The sequence below is a fragment of the Natrix helvetica genome, assembly GCF_964273705.1.
Source record: "Natrix helvetica genome assembly, chromosome: 4".
Classification (NCBI taxonomy): Eukaryota; Metazoa; Chordata; class Lepidosauria; order Squamata; family Natricidae; genus Natrix; species Natrix helvetica.
Genome location: NC_138550.1, coordinates 153,951,732 through 153,974,017, shown reverse-complemented (window position 1 = coordinate 153,974,017; position 22,286 = coordinate 153,951,732). Strand labels below are relative to the sequence as shown.

Below are 22,286 nucleotides of genomic sequence, written 5' to 3'. Positions count from 1 at the left end.
CAATAACCCTCACCCTTCCTCCTCATGACAACAATCAAACCAACTCAGAGGTGGTATTCTGCCGATTTGCCCCTGTTTGGGTGAACCAGTAGTGGTGGCAGTGGCGCAAGGCTCTGCCCACCCACCCTGATGTCATCAGGGAAGGTTCTGTGTACACCCAGATGTGTGCGCGCTCCCGCAGCTGAACCTTTAGTGAAGGAAATAGAATACCATCTCTGAACCACTTGATGGGCTCCATATCCCCCTGGGTGTTGGGAAACACCCACTCTGAGAGGGGGGAATGGCCTCGAGCCTCAAGTTCTTGTGCAGCTTCAAGAGGCCCAGATGAATCCCGCTTACATTCCACAGAACCGTATCTATTTGTTCCCAGACTTAAGCTGCCAATCTGGGAAGATTCCTGTATAATAGGCAGAATTCAATAAAGTAGTGAGCTTGAACCTTATACATTGAAATCTGGTTATTTGTGCCTGGCACTGGGGTCCCCAGGCCTAGTGGCAAAACTATGTTTTCAGGAAAGAATACCAAGGTGGAGGTCAATTTTATTTCTGCAGGGATGATGTTCAACAGCGAGGGCCCTTCTTTTCATCCCATTAGATGGATCTCCTTAGGAGTGGAGGATCTGTAACATCCCATAACTCCCCGCTTTTGGTGGGTCAGGTAGATGTAATTGGGGAAAGATAGTCTATTTAATCTAATTTAAATTTAACTTGATTCAATTTAAGTTGATTTAGTTTACATTTCACTTGGCTTAATTCAAGTTGATTTCATTTAAATTTCACTTAATTTAATGAATGACCGCCCAACTTCAAAATTGACTCTGCCAATTCTTACCACTAGAATTGAAGTTAGTGCAATAATTATGCCGCACCCTTTTTAAAAAATCTGCAACAAGAGAGAGTGATATAGAGGTGAGCTGCTGCCAGTGCAGCCGAACTGGTCGTGGAAGTGAGGCCTGGGTCGCAGAACCGGCAGCGATCCTGGCCTGTCACACCCCCAAACCGGTTTCCTTGCCGCCGCTGGGCCGCCACCATTTTTTATTTCAGTGACTGCACGTGCACAGTTCACTGTAAATTGTTCTGCGCATGTGCGCAGAACAATTTACATTGAATAGCGCACGTGTGCACGAAGTGCAGGTTGCGAACCGATAGTAAAATCGGCAGCAACCCCCCACCCCACCCCAGAGTGATGGTACTTCCTGGACTCCATCTGGGGGCCGATGGACTACGGCCCAGACTCTGCCTCTGTCTCTATCTCTAACAGCTCTATTCCCTCTTCCCCCTCAGAGCTCTCAGGGTTTTTTGATGCTGGTCCTGACTCCCACACTGCCCCTTATCTGCTTCGACTGCTGGGGGAGGGGGGGAATGGCAGCTGACAGGCAGTGGTGGGTTGCAGGCGGTACGCCCCGGTACGGGCGTACCGGAGCCTGGCCGGAACACCGGGTACCATTTCAGTATGGTGCTCCAGAGGGCCCACCCGCCCACCTGAGTTCCTTACTGTGTTTTAAAGCTTTCGGCGCTTCCGCTCATACGCATGCGTGACGCTCTGCCGAGCAGCTGGAGCATTGCAGAGGCTTGCGGAAGCATTGTTTGCAGCTACAAAGCATGGGCGTGACGCATCCATGGGCACGCACATCGCACGCGTCCATGTGGGCGACGCCGTACCGGTTAGAATGGTCTGCAACCATAATGGAGACTGCTTATTATAATCGTAAGTCAGATTGGTCATTAAGTGGGTCACCCACGTGACCGATCTGATTTTATAACCCTTTATTTGTGGCAATTGTTAAGCAAATCATCATGGTTGTTAAGTGAATCCATTGTTATTAAGCAAATCCATTGTTTGTCAGGATTCCAAGTATCACCCCCAACGAAAGAAGACTCTAAGTTTCCTCAAAGTATCATTTTATTAGCGATGTCATATTGGCACATTTGGGAAAACCCGTATCTGAGAGTTTCCAGGTTTTCCCCACCTAAAAGAAAGTTCAAGTCCTTGCCCAGCCCCCACATGTTCATCACATTGCCCAATCAGGGCAATTCCAACTGGATTCCCAGTCACACCACTCCAGGTGCAGAGCAAAATGTCCTTGACTCTCCGAGAAGGAATGTTATTTAGACTATATATTTCCCATACTCCAGTGGTGGGTTGCAGCTGGTACGCCCTGGTATGGGTGTACCGGAGCCAGCCCGGAGCACTAGATACCATTCTGGTACGATGCTCCAGAGGGCCCACCCGCCCACCTGAGCATCTTACCGGTGTTTAAAGGCTTCTGCGCTTCCATGCAGGCGCATGGTGCATACAGCGCCTGTGCAACACTCCATGGAACAACTGGAGCATCGTAGAGTGTCGCGAAGGTGCTGAGATGCATGCGCATGCTGTGCGCATCCGTGAGGACGCTGCCGGCCCCGTTCTAACCGTACCGGTTGGAACGGGATTTGCAACCCACCACTGCCATACTCCATATAATCCCCCCTCTCATTTTCCCACAGCAGAGAATGTGGCAGGCTTGAAGGCTCAATGCGAAAGATTGCTTCCAGGCCTGACATTGTTCTCTATGGGGCGCTTCTTTCTGAAAACCAGAAATAAATGCTAGTTTTAACAAAAAACATAATAAATCATGCTCACAGGACTGAAAACAATTACAAATGCAGATCGGTTGCCAAACTGCCCACAGTGTGTGTGTGTGTGTGTGTGTGTGTGTGTGCGTGTGTGTGTCAGGCTGGCTGGCTGGCTGACTGACTGACTATAATAAGCACCTTTTTGGGGAGGTACCTCTCATAACTTTGAATAGTCACTAAGCAACTGTCTGTAAATCAAGGAATACCTGTATTTCTCAGTGTCAGAGTATTTAAGATGGGTGGACTTCAACTCCCAGAATTCCCCAGCCAGAAGTAAATCGTAAAAGTGATGAGATTGTGAAATGCTGCTTTAAAGAAATATTTGCTTACTGAAGATAACTGATCATGTTGAAAAACTAAAGCAAAGCAAAGTCTTGATGCAATACCGGGCAGAAAAATGAAAACGATATTGAAAATATGTTTCGTCTGCTATTGAAAATGTAGAATTTCTGTACCGTGACCATTTGATTATGACTTTCCTGTTGTGTCCTTCTTCGTAGCATACTGAAAAATCAAAATGTTGGTTTTCCTGTGGATGTGTAAAGCAGTCATGAGTCGAGATTGCTTTAAAGAATTTTTGCCTTGCAGCATCTGTATTCATGCATAATGGGAACATTTAAAATAGCCTTGCATGAAAACACACACATATTCCTGTACAGGCAAAGAAGACGAAGCCATTATGTGCAGAACTGAACAAGATATACAACAGATTGTCATTTGAAATAGCGATTGGCAAGGTCCCCAGGCAGAGAGGTTGAGTTCCAGATTTAAAGTCACCGTTTTTCTATCCAAAATGAATCAGTGATTTACTCCACTCCAAAGCGGATTGTTGGAAATGAGCCTATTTTACTCAGAGACAAGAAGTGATGGTGGAGAATGAGGTTTGTGCCAGGGTTCAAATGTTTGAACAAATTTACTGGGTCATATTCATCTCTATGGTGGGTCAACTCCACCACATAAACATTCATCCCCCCAATCTTGATTGAAGACACATAAAATCATAGAGTTATAAAATAGAATAGAGTAGGATTGGATAGGGTAAAGTAGAGTAGAGTAGAGTAGGGTAGGGTGGAGTGGAGTGGAGTAGAGTAGAGTAGAGTAGAGTAGAGTAGAGTAGAGTAGAGTAGAGTAGAATAGAATAGAATAGAATAGAATAGAATTCTTTATTGGCCAAGTGTGATTGGACACACAAGGAATCTGTCTTTGGTGCATATGCTCTCAGTGTACATAAGGAAAATAATATACATTCATCAAGAATCATAAGGCACAACACTTAATGATAATCAAAGGGTACAAATAAGCAATCAAATCATACTAGGAAACAATCATTATAAATCGTAAGGATACAAGCAACAAAGTTACAATCATGCAGTCATAAGTGGCAGGAGGTGGGTGTTAGGAACAATGAGAAGATAGACTTAGTAAATAGTTTGACAGTGTTGAGGGAATTATTTGTTTAGCAGAGTGATGACGTTCAGGAAAAACTGTTCTTATGTCTAAGTTGTCCTGGTGTGCAGTGTGCAGTATAGAATCAGAAGGGATCTTGTAGGCTTTCTAGACCACCGCCTGCTTGAGCAGGAGACCTTGCATGTTCCAGACAGATGGTTGTCCAATCTCTTCTTGAAAACCTTCAATGATAAAGAACCCATAAGTTCAGGAGACAAGCCATCCCACTGATTAATTGTTCTCAGTGTCAGTAAAATTTCTCCTTAGTTCCAGGTTGAATCTCTCTTTAAGGAGCTTCCATGCATTTATTCTGGTCTGCCCACAGGTGCTTTGGAGAATACATCTGTTCTGGCCCAGGCTTCCTTAGAAAGAAGAGCAAAGTCTTAGTCCCGACAAAACCTCTTTTATTTACATGACTCTGAATTCCTTTCATTCACAGTCAGCAAGGCTTATCAAACAATCTTTCAGAGGAATATTTATCCACATGCACCTTATCTCGTTAGGAGCACTGCCATATGACTAGTGTCCAAACACAGAGCAAAGCAAAACTTGGCACAGAGTCTCTCACAAGCAAAACTTTCCAGACCGATGAACGAATTGTTTCCTGCAAAAACCCACTCCCTGTTCGTTCCTCTTTTGTTCTTATGGAAAGGGACCAATCACCTCTACTCTTGAGTCGACCCTGATTTCTTAGTTGTTTTTGTCTTCTGGCAGCTCTGCGCATGCACACACTGGGAACAGGCTCCAGCTGTTCCTCTGCCTCTCTGCTGTCTAGCTCCCTCTCTGCGTCGGACGCAGAGCCGTCGTCTGAGCTTTCCTCAGCCCTCAGGACCAGCCCCTGTTCCTCCTGAACCCCCTTGCTGTCTGACTCTGCTGCCAGCTCTTCAGGCCGCCAGCAGATCACAACAACGTCAACCTCATCTTCTCTGTGACAGCCACTTAAGTAGTGGAAGATGACATCTTTGTAATACTCTATGTAGATGAGGCAGCAATACTTTCAAGAACCCCCATTGACTTGGGTGGACTTCAACTCCCAGAATTCCCCAGCCAGCAAATTCACCTATCTTCCAGGTGCTCAGGTTGAGAAACACTGCTCTATATTCTCTTCTATAATGCAATGGAGTTTAAGGGGAAGGGGGCCAAGGGGGCATTTGACAGCTGTGGAGCAGCTGCTTAGCAGCAAAGCAGAATATCGACTGGAAGCGATAAAAAATAAATGACTGAAAAGAGCTGAAGCCCAAGAAGACTTAATGTTCTCCAGCACCTCTAAACAAGAAATCAATCCAATTAAATCTCCTCGTGAACCTGATGTATGAAATTCAGATAATCAATACTGCAAGTAAACGGCATGGCCTGATTAAAAATAACCTTGACTGTATACAGCTAAAGAAATGCTTACTCATCACGGTATTGTCTGTTGTTTAGGCAATGTGCAGAATTTACACGCTGAATAAAATTAACAGAAGATGGAAAACACTGGGTTTTAATATGAGGATCGTAATTTGAGGCAGCATATAGTTCACGGCTAGATGTTGAAATGGGCACATTAAGAAAGCAAGAAATTAACATTGGTTGTCTGGTAAATATCATCAGAATATATTATCTGTCTAGCATAACTTGACCTCCAGAAAAGAATTTCAAGCAATATTGTGGCTAGAATGATTAATTTGACTGCAGCGTCTGATCCAAGAATGCCTTATAATTTAAAGTCCCATAATAGATTAAGAGATAGTTGCAGAGTATCTGCTTAAAATTACAGCATTAACAATGATGATGGGACACTAATGAGTCACTATACAATAAATTGAAACAATAAAAGTAATAACGTTTAAAAGTTGTATGCACAAAGAGAGGAATAAATGGGGTGATTAATTTCTTTCTCTTGCATGGAGTTTGGAAGCATTTAATCACCACTTCATGAGTGTCTTCTTATTCTACGTAGGAGAAAAAGAAGTTGAAAATTCTCTTTCCATTCATACACTTTGGTGAGATTATTGATGTAGGTGCAATACAATTAGAATGGGATGGGATGGGATAGAAGAGGATAGAATGGAATGGAATGGAATGGAATGCGCACTCAGCAACTGCTCTTCCGGTCTCTGGTGCTCCTGGTGCTGAAAAGGTTTGCCAACACTTTCGTAGGATAACAGGAGAAGATTGTAGGGCAGATGAAGCAAGAATTGTTATTTTGGAGGTAGATGGGAGTAGACCAGTGGTAGTTTGCAGGCGGTACGCCCCAGTACAGGCGTACTGGAGCCTGCCCGGAGCACCGGGTGCCGTTACGGTACGGTGCTCTGGAGGGCCCACCTGCCCGCCCGAGCTCCTACCTGTCCTTTAAGCCTTTGGCACTTCCATGCACGCGCATGGCACGTATGGCCCCTGTGCGATGCTCTGCCGAGCAGCTGGAGTGTCGCGAGGGCTTGCGGAGGTGTCGCAGGCAGGTACGATGCATGCGCGCACCGTACGCATCCATGTGGGCGACGCCAGGCCCATTCCAACCCTACTGGTTGGAATGGGATCCAGAACCCACTACTGGAGTAGACAATCCTACTGTGGGCCTGTGCGGAGTCCAGCAGATCTCTAACCACCCAAGACAACTCTTGTGTGTCCACATGACAGGTTTCCAGTTGTCTTAACGGGGAAAATACCATCTTTTGGCCAGTACACTTTGGACCAGGTTTATACTGCCTAAATAATGAGTTGCTTATGAGATGGAGGCATTGTTATGAGGACACGTTCTTTGCAAATGTAAGTGGGGTATTTTCATGCTGTGGAAATCAGGCTGTTTAGATGAGTTCTTCCAGTATTCAATCTGCATGTTTTGGCAACTTCAGTTACATATTCAGTTACCACCCTCTTCCTGCTCTTTAATGCAGCAATAATTCACATCATCTGGCCACAGCTTCGTAGGAAGGTGCGGCTCTGTTTTGTAAAGAGATGATTTCTTAAACGGTCTGGAAAGAATGGCGCATCATTGTGAATCTTGGCTTACCTTTTAAAAGTAAGAAGTTGGCTCTTCTAACTGCTACATGTAGGAAAGAAGAAGAAACAGGAAATGCTGTATGGACTCTTAATAATGATGTTGTAGAGCAGCATAATTGCTCCGTGGCTTTAATCTATAAAAATACTATAATCCAGCCCAAATAGACTTGTAAACATGAATGCATATTTAGTCCTTTGGCATGGTTCCCTACTTCCCCTAAGCGCTCATTGGAACCTTTTTAGTATTCTTAAACAATTGTGCTGGCTGCTGGTCCATTTCTGTGCACAAATTTACATACTATCACTCGTTTTTATAATCTTTTGTGATTTGAGATTAGTTAAAAGCACTCTTGAGTCAAGTTTAAATCCAGGCTCTTATACCGTGTTCTTGGCCATGGCTAGAATGCCAGGACCATCACTTGGCTATAAATCTCTGACCTTCAACATTAAACCCTTTAGCCAGGATTTCCCAAACTCAAAGTGACGTTTCTCAAATAACTCAATGGCAGCCTTACAAAAAATGGGTTGCTATTGCTCTCTTTAGGAATTGTCTCTCGACTTCCCGTACTAACCTATAGCCTTGGGGTGGTATTCACTTATTTTCCCTACCGGTTTCGCAAATGTGAGCACACTTGCCCCACCCATGCAGCCTTCCGTGCTTTCACTTTGATTGCACACGTGGCTTGCACGCATGCACACAGCTTGAAAAAGTGCCTAAATAGGGCAAGCCCACCCGCGATTTCCACTACCGGTTTAGGCGAAGTGGTCCGAACCGGCTGAATATCACCTCTGCTACAGCCCCAATATTTTTGGATGGTCTCCCACAGGGGTGGGTTTCTGTCTGCATTACTGCCGGTTCAGTGTGTGTGCAATTTTGTGCATGTGTGTGTGTGTGTGTGCAGTTGCCTATAAATAGGTCTGTGCATGCGCAGAACATTTAAAAAGGTCAAAAAAAGATGTCGCGGCGACCAGGGAACCAGTTTGGGGGCATGGCGAGCATGCCATCCCTACTGATTCAGAGACAGTTACCATTTCCACTACCAATTCCACCGAACCGGTGTGAACCAGTAGGAACCCACTTCTGGTCTCCCACCTTAGAATTAACCAGATCTGATTCTATTCATCTTTTCAAGGTCAAGCAAGATTGGCTAGGAGCTTGCTGAGATGATCTGGGATGAGGTTGGTCAATGAAGGATTGCCAAAAAGGCAGATTTTAAAAAATCCTTTAAATCTTATTCCTTCCTAATCACTTCCCTCCCCACCAGCTTTCTCAACTTTTAACCTTCCCTTTTTAAATCTTATGGTTCTGCAACTTTCTGTAGTTTTGGTTTCATTGCTTTTTTATGTCTCACTCCCTACTCTTGTTTCATTATTGTGCCCCGATGAATTTACTCGGTGCTTTCCAGGCAAGATTTCTTCACCCATTTCTCATATACTTATATTCCTGCTGAGTCAGGATAAAAGGAAAGTGCCTCATTATGGATTCAGAGAATAGGTCTAAACAGCCCTGTATTGTCCACTACATGGTTTATCCACGGCTGTCTGGGGAATTCTGGGAGTTACCAAGGTTGGACACCCCTGTCATTGCCTGATTCATGTCAAATGCTGAGGCTCTACTCCACAGCAAATCAGATTTCCGATAACAAGTGTGTCTGAGAAGGGGGCATATCCCCCTCATTTTTCTCAGCAACAACTTTTCAGCACATCTGGGAACATCTGGTATTTTTCAAAGGGGGGGAAGTGTAGAGGAAAGATTATTTTTCCCTTTCATCAATGGTTTCCTACACCTTTAATCAGTTTCCCAATGAATTCACCCAATTAGTCAGCTAAAATTGCTTTAGTGATACAACAGTCCCAGCAGCAATATTTCACAGAAGCAGGGCTAGTATGAGCCACGGTGGTTAGAGTGCAGTACTGCAGGCTACTTCTGCTGACTGCCGGCTGCCTGCAATTTGGCAGTTCAAATCTCACCAGGCTCAAGGCTGACTCAGCCTTCCATCCTTCCGAGGTGGGACCCAGATTGTTGGGGGCAATAGGCTGACTCTGTAAACCACTTAAAGAGAGCCCTCTCTTCATAGTAAAGCACTATGAGGCAGTATATAAGTGTAAGTGCTATTGCTAGTAGGTCATTACTTGCCAGTTTGGGAAAGGCAAAAGCCCCAGGTCAATCTGCTTCTTTTTCTCAAGGACAACCACTCCCAAATTCTGCCAAGTGCCATGAAGCAGAGGGAGACAACTCTGATTATAGATCCATGCACGTAAGAACCTGAAGATTTTAGATCCCAGAAAGGGAATGATGGACAGACATCTCCCCAAAGCTATTATTTCCAAGGACTCTTGGATGAGAAGACTCTTAGCACAAGAAATCAGGAACAAGGGTTGTTCAAATGAGTACAAGTTTATTTCATGCTAGCTCTGAACAAGAATCGGAACTACTAATGGTCAGGGGAAATTGGTGGTAGATAAGAGTCAACAGAATTCAGGGAGGGCTGGATTTAGATCTCATGAGTGGAAGGACTGCAAACTGATGACATGCTTGACCCCTCCCTTGGGCTCAGCCTGGTCATCTCTTGCATAGGTAAAGGTAAAGGTTCCCCTTACACATACATGCTAGTTGTTACTGACTCTAGGGGGTGGTGTTCATCTCCGTTTCAAAGGCGAAGAGCCAGCGCTGTCCGAAGATGTCTCTGTGGTCATGTGGCTGGCATGACTAAATGCCAAAGGCTCATGGAACACTGTTACCTTCCCACCAAAGGTGGTCCCTATTTTTCTACTTGCATTTTTACATGCTTTTGAATTGCTAAGTTGGCAGAAGCATCTTCTACATAGACAACTATTAACGTCTCTGAGATCAACTTTCCAAAGGCTGATATTTCAGCATCCCATATTTTCTTTGTAGCATAAAGAGAATCCACAGAGATGACTCTGAGATGTTTGCTGATCACCCAAATTGTTACTTGAATTGAATTTGAGATTTCTTTACCATCCTTCCAAGTCTGAAATCTCTCTGATATCCATGGTTTATTAATTGCTAGCCACATGAAGAAGTGTCTGATTAATCATAATCCTTTCATCCTTGACCTTTTCGTGCAAAGTACAAAATTTAGCTCTGCAGGGTTTGGCCATCCCGGCTGATGATGGTGTACAAAATGCAGGTGGAATATGTGAAATGCAAGCAAGATGATCGGCTTAACTTTTGTTGAACTTATTTTATGTTTCCAGTTTCATATTGTGAAGCTGACCAAACCAGTGGCCCTTTGGACGCAGCAAGATGTATGCAAGTGGTTGAAGAAACATTGCCCCAGTCAGTATCAAATCTACAGTGAGTCGTTCAAACAGCATGACATAACTGGTAAAGTATGAAAATATCAAATCTATTTCATTTTAGAACAGATGTGCACGTTTAATTTCTTCCAATGCCATAAATGTGTAACTTGTTTTATATAGGTGCTCAGTTTGATAAAATTGATGTGATTCCCTGGAGCCATTTGAGGACAGGAAGAAATACCGTATTTTTAGAGTAGAAGACGCTCCGAAGTATAAGACGCAGCTAGCTTTTGGGGAGGAAAATAAGAAAAAAAATATGCCTCTGCCTCCCAGCAATTTGCCTCCTTGCAGCAAACAGCGTATTTCAGTTTCAATTTCAGCACAGCTTGATTAGCACAAGCAGCTGATTGTCAGTTGGATTGGCCTCCCAACCACCAGCTGTTTCAGGCTGCAGGGATTGCCATAGCCTATTGCCACCTCCACGCACCCCGTTTTCTGCCTCTGCATGCCCCATTTTCCACACACTCCAGGCGGTGGGGATTGGAATGGGCGGAAAATGGGGCACATGGAGGCCGAAAACGGGGGGCACAGAGGCAGCAATAGGCAATGGCAATCCCTGCAGCCTGAAACAGCTAATGGTCGGGAGGCCAATCCAACTGACAATCAGCTGCTTGTGCTAATCAAGCTGTGCTGAAACTGAAACATGTTGTTTGCTGCAAGGAGGCAAATTGCTGGGAGGCAGAAGCCAAAGGATGGGGGTCGGCAGGTGGGCGGGACTACATTCGGTGTATAAGATGCACCCAAATTTTCACCCTCTTTTAGGGGGGGGAGTGTGTCTTATATTCCGAAAAATACGATAAACAGTGTGTAATGTGACATCATTTAAAGGAGTGATGAAAAGAATATTACAATGAGGGAGTCATTCTGTGATTTAAAAAAAATAGTTTTAATGGGTTTTTTGGGGAGTGAGAAATGCTCGTATTTAGAATAAAAGGATGCAAATAAAAGTAATTAGTATCATAGGGCTGGAAGGGACCTGGGATATACCAATCAGCACCTTTATATATGAAACATATTCTCTTCCAAAGAGTTACGGCACCCATGTGAGTAAAACAATGGCTCCTGAATTTGGAATCTCAGCAATTACTTACCAGAGATTTGGACTAGAAGCTCATCAAAGTCTGTCTATGGAGATTCTCAATCATCCAGGTCATGGTTGTCCCAAATGGGCTTTTCCAAAAAACAACTGGACTTCCTTGGTTTGTTTCTTGGAAAAGGTTTTGCTTCTCATCCAGGAAGCTTCTTCGGTTCTAACTCTAACTGAAGAAACTTTTTGGAAGAGAAGCGAAATGTTTTCAAAGGGAAAAAATCAAGGAAGTTCACTTGCCTTATGAAAAAGCACTTTTGGGACAATTATGACCTGGATGATTGAGAATCTCCATAGATCTCCATCAATGGCATTCTAGTCCAACTCTGTGGTATGTAGTTGCTGAGATTCCAAATTCTCAGCAATTGTTTTACTCATGGTCACCATAACTCTTTGGAAGTGAAGATGTTTCAAATTTAAAGGGGCAGCTTGGTATAACTGGAAAATGTATATGAGTTTCATAGGATTTCAGTACTCTTGGAAAAAAGCCATTAGGAATTAGAATTCTTCATTGGCCGTAACTACAGTAGAAGTAAAGAAGAGTTAGATTTCTGATGTAGCTCCAGGGGTGGGATTCAGCCAGTTCAGACCAGTTTGGGCAAGGCATGCACACAGTGAAACAGTTGTTACACTGGTTGAATCCCTTCACTGCATCTAAGTTTCTTCCTGCCTTCTATGTTTCTTCTGAAGTCACATGGAACTCGACTGAAAAAGGAGAAGCAGACTGCTCTTTTCTTCTCTATCTTTTGTGATTTTTCTAATGTGTACTATGTTTCTCCAGTAGTTTCAGAAAGCTAAGCCAGGTCTAATGCTTGGAGCTTTTAGAAATATCAGGGCTATTGGCTAGATTGCAAAGTTGTAAAACTTTCCTGGAAGCAGCCAACTCAAATTACTTCTCATTTACCTAAAGTGCATTCCTTTCTTAAATCATTTTTAAAAGCAAAGAAGACTCCATAGTGTGTCTTTTGCTTGGCTCCCTCTATTACCTACTTCTGGATTGGGATAAATATTTAGAAGGGTATTTACTCAGCAGTAGAGCCCATATCTTCACATAGAAATTCCCCATTTATATTATATTCCTTTTACAGTGGTTAACACAGACTCATCAGATAGTATATTCTGTATGTATCCTCTGTTTTCCATTACTCCAAAGTGTAGAATAGAATAGATTAATAGATAGAATAAGAGTTGGAAGGGACCTTGGAGGTCTTCAGTCTACCCCCTGCTTAGGCAGGAAACCCTACACCACTTCAGACAAATGGTTATCCAACATCTTAAAAACTTCCAGTGTGGGAGCATTCACAACTTCTGGAGGCAAATTGATTAATTGTTCTGTCAGGAAATTTCTCCTTAATTCTAAGTTGCTTCTCTCCTTGATTAGTTCCCACCCATTGCTTCTTGTGCTGCCCTCAGGTGCCTTGGAAAATAGTTTGACTCCCTCTTCTTTGTGGCAACCCCTGAGATATTGGAACAATGCTCTCATTTCTCCCCTAGTCCTTCTTTTCATTAAACTAGACATACCCAGTTCCTGCAATCGTTCTTCATTTGTTTTAGTCTCCAGTCCCTTAATCATCTTTGTTGTTCTTCTCTGCACTCTTTCCAGAGTCTCCACATCTTTTCTACATTATGGCGACCAAAACTGAATGCAGTATTCCAAGTGTGGCCTTACCAAAGCATTATAAAGTGGTATTAACATTTCATGGGATCTTGATTGTATCCCTCTGTTTATGCAGCCTAGAAATGTGTTGGCTTTTTTGGCAGCTGCTGCACATGGCTGGCTCATATTTAAATGGTTGTCCACTAGGGCTCCAAGATCCCTCTCACAATTACTACTATTGAGCAAGGTACCACATACTGTATATTGTACCTGTGTGTTTTGTTTTTCTTGCCTAAACGCAGAACCTTACTACGTGTAGTTAGATAACTATGCTCTTAATAATTCAGATAATTTATTTGGGGACTAAGGTTTCTAAAAACAAAGACATTTTGGTATAAAAGTGAAATATACAGATAGAAGATTAGCAAACGTGCCTATTTTTTTATCCTATTTTTGAAAAGACTCTGATTCATAAAGTAACCTGAGATCTGTCCTCCCAGGAACATTTATTAGATATATTTCTATGCCGCCACAATCAGAATGACTCCCAAAGGCTTACTTAGGAAAAATATACAAAACATACCCAGTGAAAAGAAACACAATGGCAATTCAGCAATACAATTGAGCATCACTTTCTTCATCTCAATGCAATTTAAAAAAAAATACGAAGTGGAAGAGAATAATTGTATGAAATTGCAAGAAGGGTGATGTTGCATAAGCTATGCATCTATTCCCTTGATACAAATCATGAGTAAAGCTGCATTGGAAAATCTGAGTAGGATTCATGTATCATTTTTTGACTAATTCACCAGACATTGTCGTCCTTTTTTTAGTTCCCAGATTGTGTGACTTGAACTGCTCTTGTAGATATGCTCTAGATAAGGGGTGGGTTCCAGCTTCTGTTACTGACGGTTTGCTCAGGAACGTGCTTTGCGTGTGCGCCGCTTGATGCATGTTACACGTGCATGCGCAGTAGTAAAAAAATGTTTCTGCACATGTGCAGAAACAAAAAACAAAATGGCGTTGCCTATGGCACCGCCCATAGGACCAGTTCGGGGGCGTGTCAGGCCAAGTTACTACCTACTCAGCTGAACCAATCCAAACCGGTAGGAACCCACCTCTGCTCTAGACAGAAGGAAGTGCAAATAAGGTGTCAAGCCTGGAAGCCCATCTCTTGCATTGGGCCTTCAGGACTGCCACATTTAGTCCGTGGGAAAATGGAAGGGGGAATTATATGGAGTATGGGAGATATACGTATAGTCTAAATAACATTCCTTTCTCAGAAAGTCAAGGACACCTTGCCCTGCAGCTGCGAAGGTATGACTGGGAGGCATCTCCAGTTAGGAGTGCCTGATTGGACCATGTGATGGACATGTGGGTACTGGGCGGGATCTTCAGCTTTCAATTGGGTGAGGAAAACCTGGAAGCTTTCAGATTTGGGTTTTTCCAGATGTGGCAATATGACATCTCTAATAAAATGGAACTTTGAGGGAGCTCAAGCCTCGGAGTCTTTATTCGTCGGGGGTGTTACTTGGAACCCTGACATAAGGTACCTTTATAGATTAATAGTGATCATTTTAAATAATGTGAAATGCAATCTATAAACCAGATCTTTGGGGCAATCAGGAGAGAAGGAACAAACCATAATGTAGCAAAGCGACAATACTTCTGTTTAATAGTTGATAAGATCTGGATAATAAGATCTATGGTGGCTGGCCCCCAGAGTCATTGTTTGATCACTTAGAAAGTCTTCCTTGGAAAATTATTCTTTGGACAAGTCTTCTCTTGAATCCCTGGTTACGTATATTTCATTTACCTTTGCCATTACAGAAGACACTGAGCTTATGGTTTTATCAAAATGCAGCTTCATCTGCCAGGAAGGGGAGGGGGTCTCTTCTAAACCTAAATCCCAATTTATGTACTGTAGCTTTCCTTAGCAACATACTTGAGATGTGACAGAGTTACTAAATTGTAGAGTATTGGGTGCTCTCTGAACTTGGTTATTGAGCTGTGGTGGCACAGTGGTTAGAATGTAGTATTGCAGGCTAATTGTGCTGACTGCCAGCAGTTCGATCCTTAACTGTTTAAGGTTGACTCAGCTTTCCATCCTTCCGAGGTTGGTAAAATGAAGATCCACATTGTTGGGGGCAAATATGCTGACTCTGTAAACTGTCTAGAGAGAGCCGTAAAGCACTTTGAAGCGGTATATAAGTCTAAATGCTATTGCTATTGTTTTCTTGCAGGTGTTTTGTTACCAGACTAAATATAGTGCTTATATCACCGAAAATGCTACCTACTCAGTTAATGAAATGTCTGAAAAACCCAACCAAGCTCAGAGAGCACCAAGGGCTCCAGAGAGTATATATATACAGCTCAACCCTGAACTGCATATATTCTCTATTAGTTTCTAAATTCTCAGACTTATACCAGAGGTGAGAGACCTTGAAGAATGGTTGCTCTGGTAAGGCACTAAGGTATTTATTTACTTATTGCATGTATATGGCTTGAAAGACAGTCAAAGCCACACATACAAAAAAACCAACCCCAAAACATATCATGAAAAGTAAATGGGCAGTAAATGGACAATGCCACTAAAGTATATTACAATTCCTAAAAATGGGGACTCTACACATTAATACTATACATTACAATACAATAGTAGAGTTGGAAGGGACCTTGGAGGCCTTCTAGTCCAACCCCCTGCCTAGGCAGGAAACCCTATACCGTTTCAGACAAATGGCTATCCAACATCTTCTTAAAGACTTCCAGTGTTGGGGCATTCACAACTTCTGGAGGCAAGCTGTTCCACTGATTAATTGTTCTAACTGTCAGGAAATTTCTCCTCAGTTCTAAGTTGCTTCTCCCCTTGATTAGTTTCCACCCATTGCTTCTTGTTCTACCCTCAGGTGCCTTGGAGAATTCTGGCCCAAGGACCTGGATCTCTATCTCAGAGGAGCCAGTTAATTCTTCCCATCATGCAATTGTCTTAACGTTGCTCCTCTGGAGTTGATAATGTCAGAATTAAGAGTAAATCAGTCTTCTCCTTACTGTAGTTCTATGCAATTTGAATTTGGTAATCATCGCCTGTAGTTTGGCAACCACCTCCAAAGACATATTGAAATAAGAGTAAATGGTAAAGGTTTCCCTGTTTAGTCATGTCCAACTCTAGGGCACGTTGCTCATTTCCGTTTCTTGGCTGAGGGAACCAGAGTTGTCCAAGGATACTTCCGTGGTCATGTAGCCAGAATGGTTATATGCCAACGGCACATGGAATGCACCTTTACCTTCCCACAGAAGTGGTACCAGAGGTGGGTTACCTCTGGTTCAGCCCAGATTGGGTGACCTAGTAGTGGCCGTGGCGGGAGGCTCCACCTGGACACTTCTGTGCATGTGCAAAAGCATTGTGTGAGTGCCCAAGCGCACACAAGCAAACCGGTGGTAAAAACAAATTGAAACCCGCCACTGAGTGGTCCCTATTAGTCTACTCACATTTGCATGCTTTCGAACTGCTGGGGGAGCAGTACGGAGTCCTTTTTTAATGTGTTTAGATCAGGGACCGGCAACCTTAAACACTCAAAGAGCCACAAAGGTCCTAACCGGAAGCCCCCCTGTTCAATTATGGAGCCTGTCACTGCATTAATTTGTTTGTCAACTTGAGCTTATATTCTGAGTTATACTGTAGAAATGTTTTCTTATCTGACAATGATTAATGCGCATGTCTCATAATACGTCACACATTCTTGTACTTTTCTTCTGATCTTCCGTTTGCCTGCCGAAGGAGGTGGGCAACATTGCTCTTACAAAATGTAAGATTTAGATACTAAGATTTGTATTTTATTTTATATTAAAGTTTGTTTTATTAGAATATGTTCTCGGGTTTTATTTTTCTGCTTATTCGGAGATATGCTTCTTGGAAGGCTGACGGTCCATACCTCATTAATCAAAGGGGGGAAACTCCCTCCTTCACAGAGCCAACCGAAAGTCCTGTTCCCCCACCATAAAGTCTCCTCCTAGCGGGGTGTCCTTTTTCCTCTACCTGTCCTAACTGGAAGCCCTATCAATTGTGGAGCTGATCGGAAAACCTGCCCCTTGCCATAGAGTTTCCTCCTGGAACGCTGCGCTTTCCCCCCTCTCAACCAGAAGCTCCTCTCAAAATTATGGCGCCAACTGGCAAGAGGGAATCCCAGCAGAGGGATGAAAAAGCCCACATGCGGCTCCATAGCCGCGGGTTGCTGATCCCTGGTTTAGACTGTAGAAAGCTGCAGGGAAGAACTGAGGAAACTACACAAGAAGATGCATTGCTAGGCCATCATTTACACATTAGTCCATTCTTTACAAAGTAGAATTTCTAAAAAAAATAAAATCAAATTCCTTAATTATCCCAATTGGCTAGTATTCTTGAAGCAAGTGGCTTGCCCATAAAACAAGAACTGGCTATAAAAAAGAATGTATAGTTTCTCCGAAATTCACATAAAACTGCATTGTATTAATCAAAGGCTTAGTAAATGGTGCTGGAGGGATTGTAACGGCATTAGAGTAATGTTGAATGTTCCTGGTGGCTTTGTCCATTTAGTTTCTCATTTGGTTCGGAAATTTAGGAGGAAATGGAAAATATTGCTTAGCAGCCTTCAATAATTAATGATAATGTCACTTTGTGACCTATTTTTTTCCAGAACTTATACAATTATAGGATACATGAAATTAATTTAGATTTTGTTTGTTTTTTTTGCCTGCCAGATTGATCCTAGTAAAACACTGGAAAATAAATTACATCTTTCTTTTGATCAGCGATTGTTAAAACGGTGGAAAATAACCATGGCTGAAAAACAAACCCAACAGTAAAAATTCTTCAAAGATCCCTTTAATTAAAATTCATTTCACTCATTCTTGGTTTTTAGTTAGGTTAACAAAGTTATACCAATACATCAAGTCTATTTATGCAATCACTGCTAAGATAGAAATATTGCATATGAATTTAAAATATGGGTACATCTCTCCAAAAGATTAGAAAGTGTGCTTTTCATGTAATTGCTGTTTTCTCTGTCTCTGTTGCTTCCCTCCCACCAGTTATTTATAATTCAAAATGTCTAGATGTGTATGTATTATTATTTTTTTTTTTTAAAAAAGTACATTCAGTATGGATATTAGAAAATCATTTCTAAATGGATGTCTCCTTTGATTCATGCTTGATTCTTGGTAACTTCATGGACATGTTTACATATGCTTCAGTGGTGGGTTCTGGATCCCGTTCCAACCGGTACGGTTGGAATGCGCCCGGTGGCACCACGTGGAGGCACGCAGCATGCGCTTGCATCTTACCGCCTCCACAAGCCTCCGTGACACTCCAGCTGCTCAGCTGAGTGTCGTGCAGGTGCTATATGCGCCATGCACGGAAGCACGGAAGCCTTAAAAGACCGGTAAGGAGCTCAGGCAGGCGGGTGGGCCCTCCAGAGCACCGTACCAGAACGGTATTAGGTGCTCCGGGCAGGCTCCAGTATGTCCGTACCAGGGCATACCGCATTCAACCCACCACTGATATGCTTTATAGCTGTAGCATGGGACCAGTTTGGTGTAATAGTTAAGGAAATAAGCTAAGAGTTCTAGTCCCACCTTAGTCATGAAGCCAGTTGAGTGACCTTAGGCCAGTCATTCTTCTCGTCCCTAGAACAGAGGCAATGGCAAGCCACTTCTGAAAAACCTTGCCAGGTATACTGCAGAGACCTGTCCTTGCACTTTGCTGGCAGCAAAGTCAGACAGTTAGGAGGTTCGGGAGGAACATGGGCTGGTTCTGAGGGCTGAGGAAAGCTCAGATGAGGGCTCTGTGTTGGAGGCAAAGAGAGTTGGACAGCAGCGAGGCAGAGGAACAGATGGAGCCTGTTCCCAGTATGTGCATGCACAGAGCTGCCAGAAGACAAGAGCAACTAAGAAAGCAGGGTCAACTTAAGAGTAAAGCCACAACTTGGAGGTGATTGACCCCCCCCCCCCAGAGGAAACAAAAGAGGAATGAACGGGGAGTGGGCTTTTGCGGGAAATCATTCATTCATTCAGTGGTGTCAAGAGTGGAACGTTCTGTTGGTGATTATAAGAGACTCTGTGTCAAGTTTTGCCTTGCCCTGCGTTTGGAAACTAGTTATCTTGCAGCTCTCCAATGGAGATAAGGTCCGTGTGGATAAACATTCCTCTGAAAGACTGTTTGCTAAAGCCTTGCTGACTGTGAATGAAGGGAATTCACAGTCATGTAAATACAAGACCAAAACTTTTGCTTCTTGCTTTCTAAGGAAGCCTGTGTCAGAATGCCTGACTTGATAACGCCAAAATAAAATAGAAAAGTATGGAAATGGTCTTGGATAGACATCCTTGGATTTCCTAGTGGTGTTCAAAGTATTTATCAGGTCTGACCCTGCTTAGCCTTGTGAGTGACCAGGTGTCTTCCAACAACTCTGCATAGACTTTGGAGAACCAGGTTCTAATTACTGTGCTCTTTGGTTAGGTCGGTGTTTTCATTCTTTTTGGGGGGGTCATTCATTCCTTTTTTTCATTCAGCTCATCAAGTGCTGAGATATCACAGTGTATATTTTTGTGCAAAGTATCTCTGATAAATTGGTAGGGGGGGGGGGGAAGAGAGAAGAACAATGCTTTGTCTCATTTGTAATGGATTTTCCAGCAGGAGACATAGAATAATGCTCTGGAGACATAGAATAATTTTTAGCTCCTCCAGGGGGAGCTTGAACACAAAATACAATGCTCTTATTTTCTCTTGGTTCAGGAGACACACAATACATCTTTCAGCCTTTGGGAATGAATTGAAAGGATTTTTTTTAAAAAAAGGAATTTAATTCAAGGGATCTTTTTAAAATTTCCCCATTAAGCTACAAGAGCCATCGCTTAATGTAGCTGCCTCTTTCTGTTTTCAAAAATTAGTGATGTGTTTGTATTTTAATCAATTTGTTTTTATCGGTTTATTCTTGTAAAATTTAAATGTAAGCTACTTTATTCAGTTGGATCAGCAAAAGGCATATACCATATTATGGTATATGCCATAATATATATGTATAAGATGTATAAGATGCTCCAAAGTATAAGACGCACATTAGTTTTTGGGGAAGAAAACAAGAAAAAAAAATTCTGCCTCTGCCTACCAGCATCCATCGGTATTCATCTGGCTAGCATCCTTTCAGCAAATAGGCTGGTCAGCTTCATGCAGCCTGATTCAGCATGAGCAGCTGATTGCCGATTGGATCAGCCCCCTGGAATATGGCCGATCAGTTGTTCCAGGCTGCGGGGATCGTCAAAGCCCACCGGTGCCTCCGAGTGTTCCATTTTTGGCCTCCATGCATCCAATTTTTGGTCTCCGCATGATCCATTTTAGACCCAATGCAGGCTGTGGGGCTCACCACAGCACATTGTTGCCGATCGCCACTTCTGTGCGTCGCATTTTCGGACTCTGCACGTTGTATTTTCGGTCTCTGCACAGCCAGTTTTTGGTCTCTGCATGTCACCGTTTCAGCCCGTTCCAGGCAGCAGCAATCGCTACCACCACCGCCATCGATCCCTGCCACCTGGAACCAGCCAAAAACGGGGTGTGTGGAGGCTGAAAATGTGGCGTGTGGATGCAGTGATCAGCAGTGATAGGCTATGGCAATCCCCGCAGCCTGGAACAGGCCGTAAACGAGGCATGAAGAGACTAAAAACATGACTCGCAGAGACCAAGAACAGCCAAAGGGTGGGGCCCCGCAGATGAGTGGGGCTTTGGCAACTTTTGGTATATAAGATGCACAGACATTTCCACCCACATTGTGGGGGGGGAGTGCATCTTATAGTCCGAAAAATACGGTAAATAGAATAAACAAATTAGTGAATATTACTTTCCTCTGCCATGGTTTTTTTAAAATTAAGTTGTAATTTAACTGCTGATTTCTGACGTTAAAATTTCTGAGATAGGAACACTTAAATTTTCTATTGTTCTGTATTTCTCCCTTTCTCTATTGTCGTAGGAAATATATATTATTTAATTACATGCATACAAGGAGTTCGGATTTTGGAAAGAATTAAGGTGATGCTTTGCACTCTTGAACCAATCCTTAAAACTGTTTTCAGTACGCCGCACAAATGACAATTCCAAAGAAAAAGGAAAACCATTTTTTTAGTTAGTTGAGTTAGTTTATCTTTATTTTGAATTATTTTGCAAATTGTTCAAAATAAGCAGGAGGAAAACATTATATTGGATGGGGGCGGGGGGGGGGGAGTCACCTGTAGTCCTTGATTACAACCACAATTGAGCCCAAGATTTCTGTTGCTAAGTGAGACAGATGTTGGCCTCCTGCCAGCCAGCTGATTTTCAGGTCTCTGCTGCATTTGTGGGAGATGCACACACATGTGTGAGGGGCAGGGGGTCGCACATACATGCGCGGGGGGAGGGAGGTTGCATGCTCATGCACAGGGGAAGGAGGAGCATGGGGGGGGGACTGCTAGGCCCAAAATGGCGAAGGGGTGGTTTGGTGTGCCCCATGTGTGGGGGGAGGGAGGTTGCATGCTCATGCACAAGGGAAGGAGGAGCATGGGGAGGCCTGCTTGACCCAAAACAGGGCACGGAGGGGGAGGGAGTTGCACGTGCATGCACAGAGTGGGTGGGTGTCACACTTGCAATGCATTATGGGTGTGGGCACATGCATGTGCGTTGTCGTGCGCATACACTTTCAGCATGTGAGGACAAAAAGGTTAGCCATCACTGGCATAGAGTCTCCCGCTGGAGCAGGAGGTTGGACTATAAGACCTCCGAGGTCCTTCCAACTCTGTTATTCTGTTCTGTTCTGAAAGGTGTTTCTCCATTTACTGCCAAATTGTACGTCCCCATTCTTATGCCTTCAGAAGTACTAGAATTGTATCCCAGCAATGACTATTCTATACTAGCTAAGGAATTCTAGAATTTTTAATTTAGACATCTGGAAGGTGCTAAGTTTTGGAAGGCTGGTCTAAAACTATTAAAAATTGTATCAAGAGGTGGGAAAGTTTCCTCTAGGAGCAGAGCAAGCCAGATTTTAGCCCCCGTCCCCCGTCCTCTCAACTATAAAGGTTCACTGGGTGATTTTCAGCCACTCATTCTTTCTCAGCCCAAACTTCCTTACAGGATTGTTGGGGAGAAATAGGGTGAAAGAGCAGGTACGCTATATACCATACACTTGAGCTGCTGTGTTAAGGTAATGATGATTTAATAGCTGACCAGCCGCTGTAA

At 43.3% G+C, this 22,286-nt stretch overlaps 1 protein-coding gene across 4 annotated transcripts in view; it reads left to right on the top strand.

The window, feature by feature from the left end:
• Positions 1 to 22,286, top strand: part of SAMD12 (sterile alpha motif domain containing 12) — a 315,705-nt gene that overhangs the window by 79,067 nt on the left and 214,352 nt on the right. For all 4 annotated transcript variants that reach the window (XM_081950862.1, XM_081950864.1, XM_081950865.1 and 1 more), the window contains exon 3: positions 10,266 to 10,395. In XM_081950862.1, the coding sequence (XP_081806988.1) occupies positions 10,266 to 10,395 (130 nt within the window). The remainder of the gene's footprint in view (positions 1 to 10,265; positions 10,396 to 22,286) is intronic.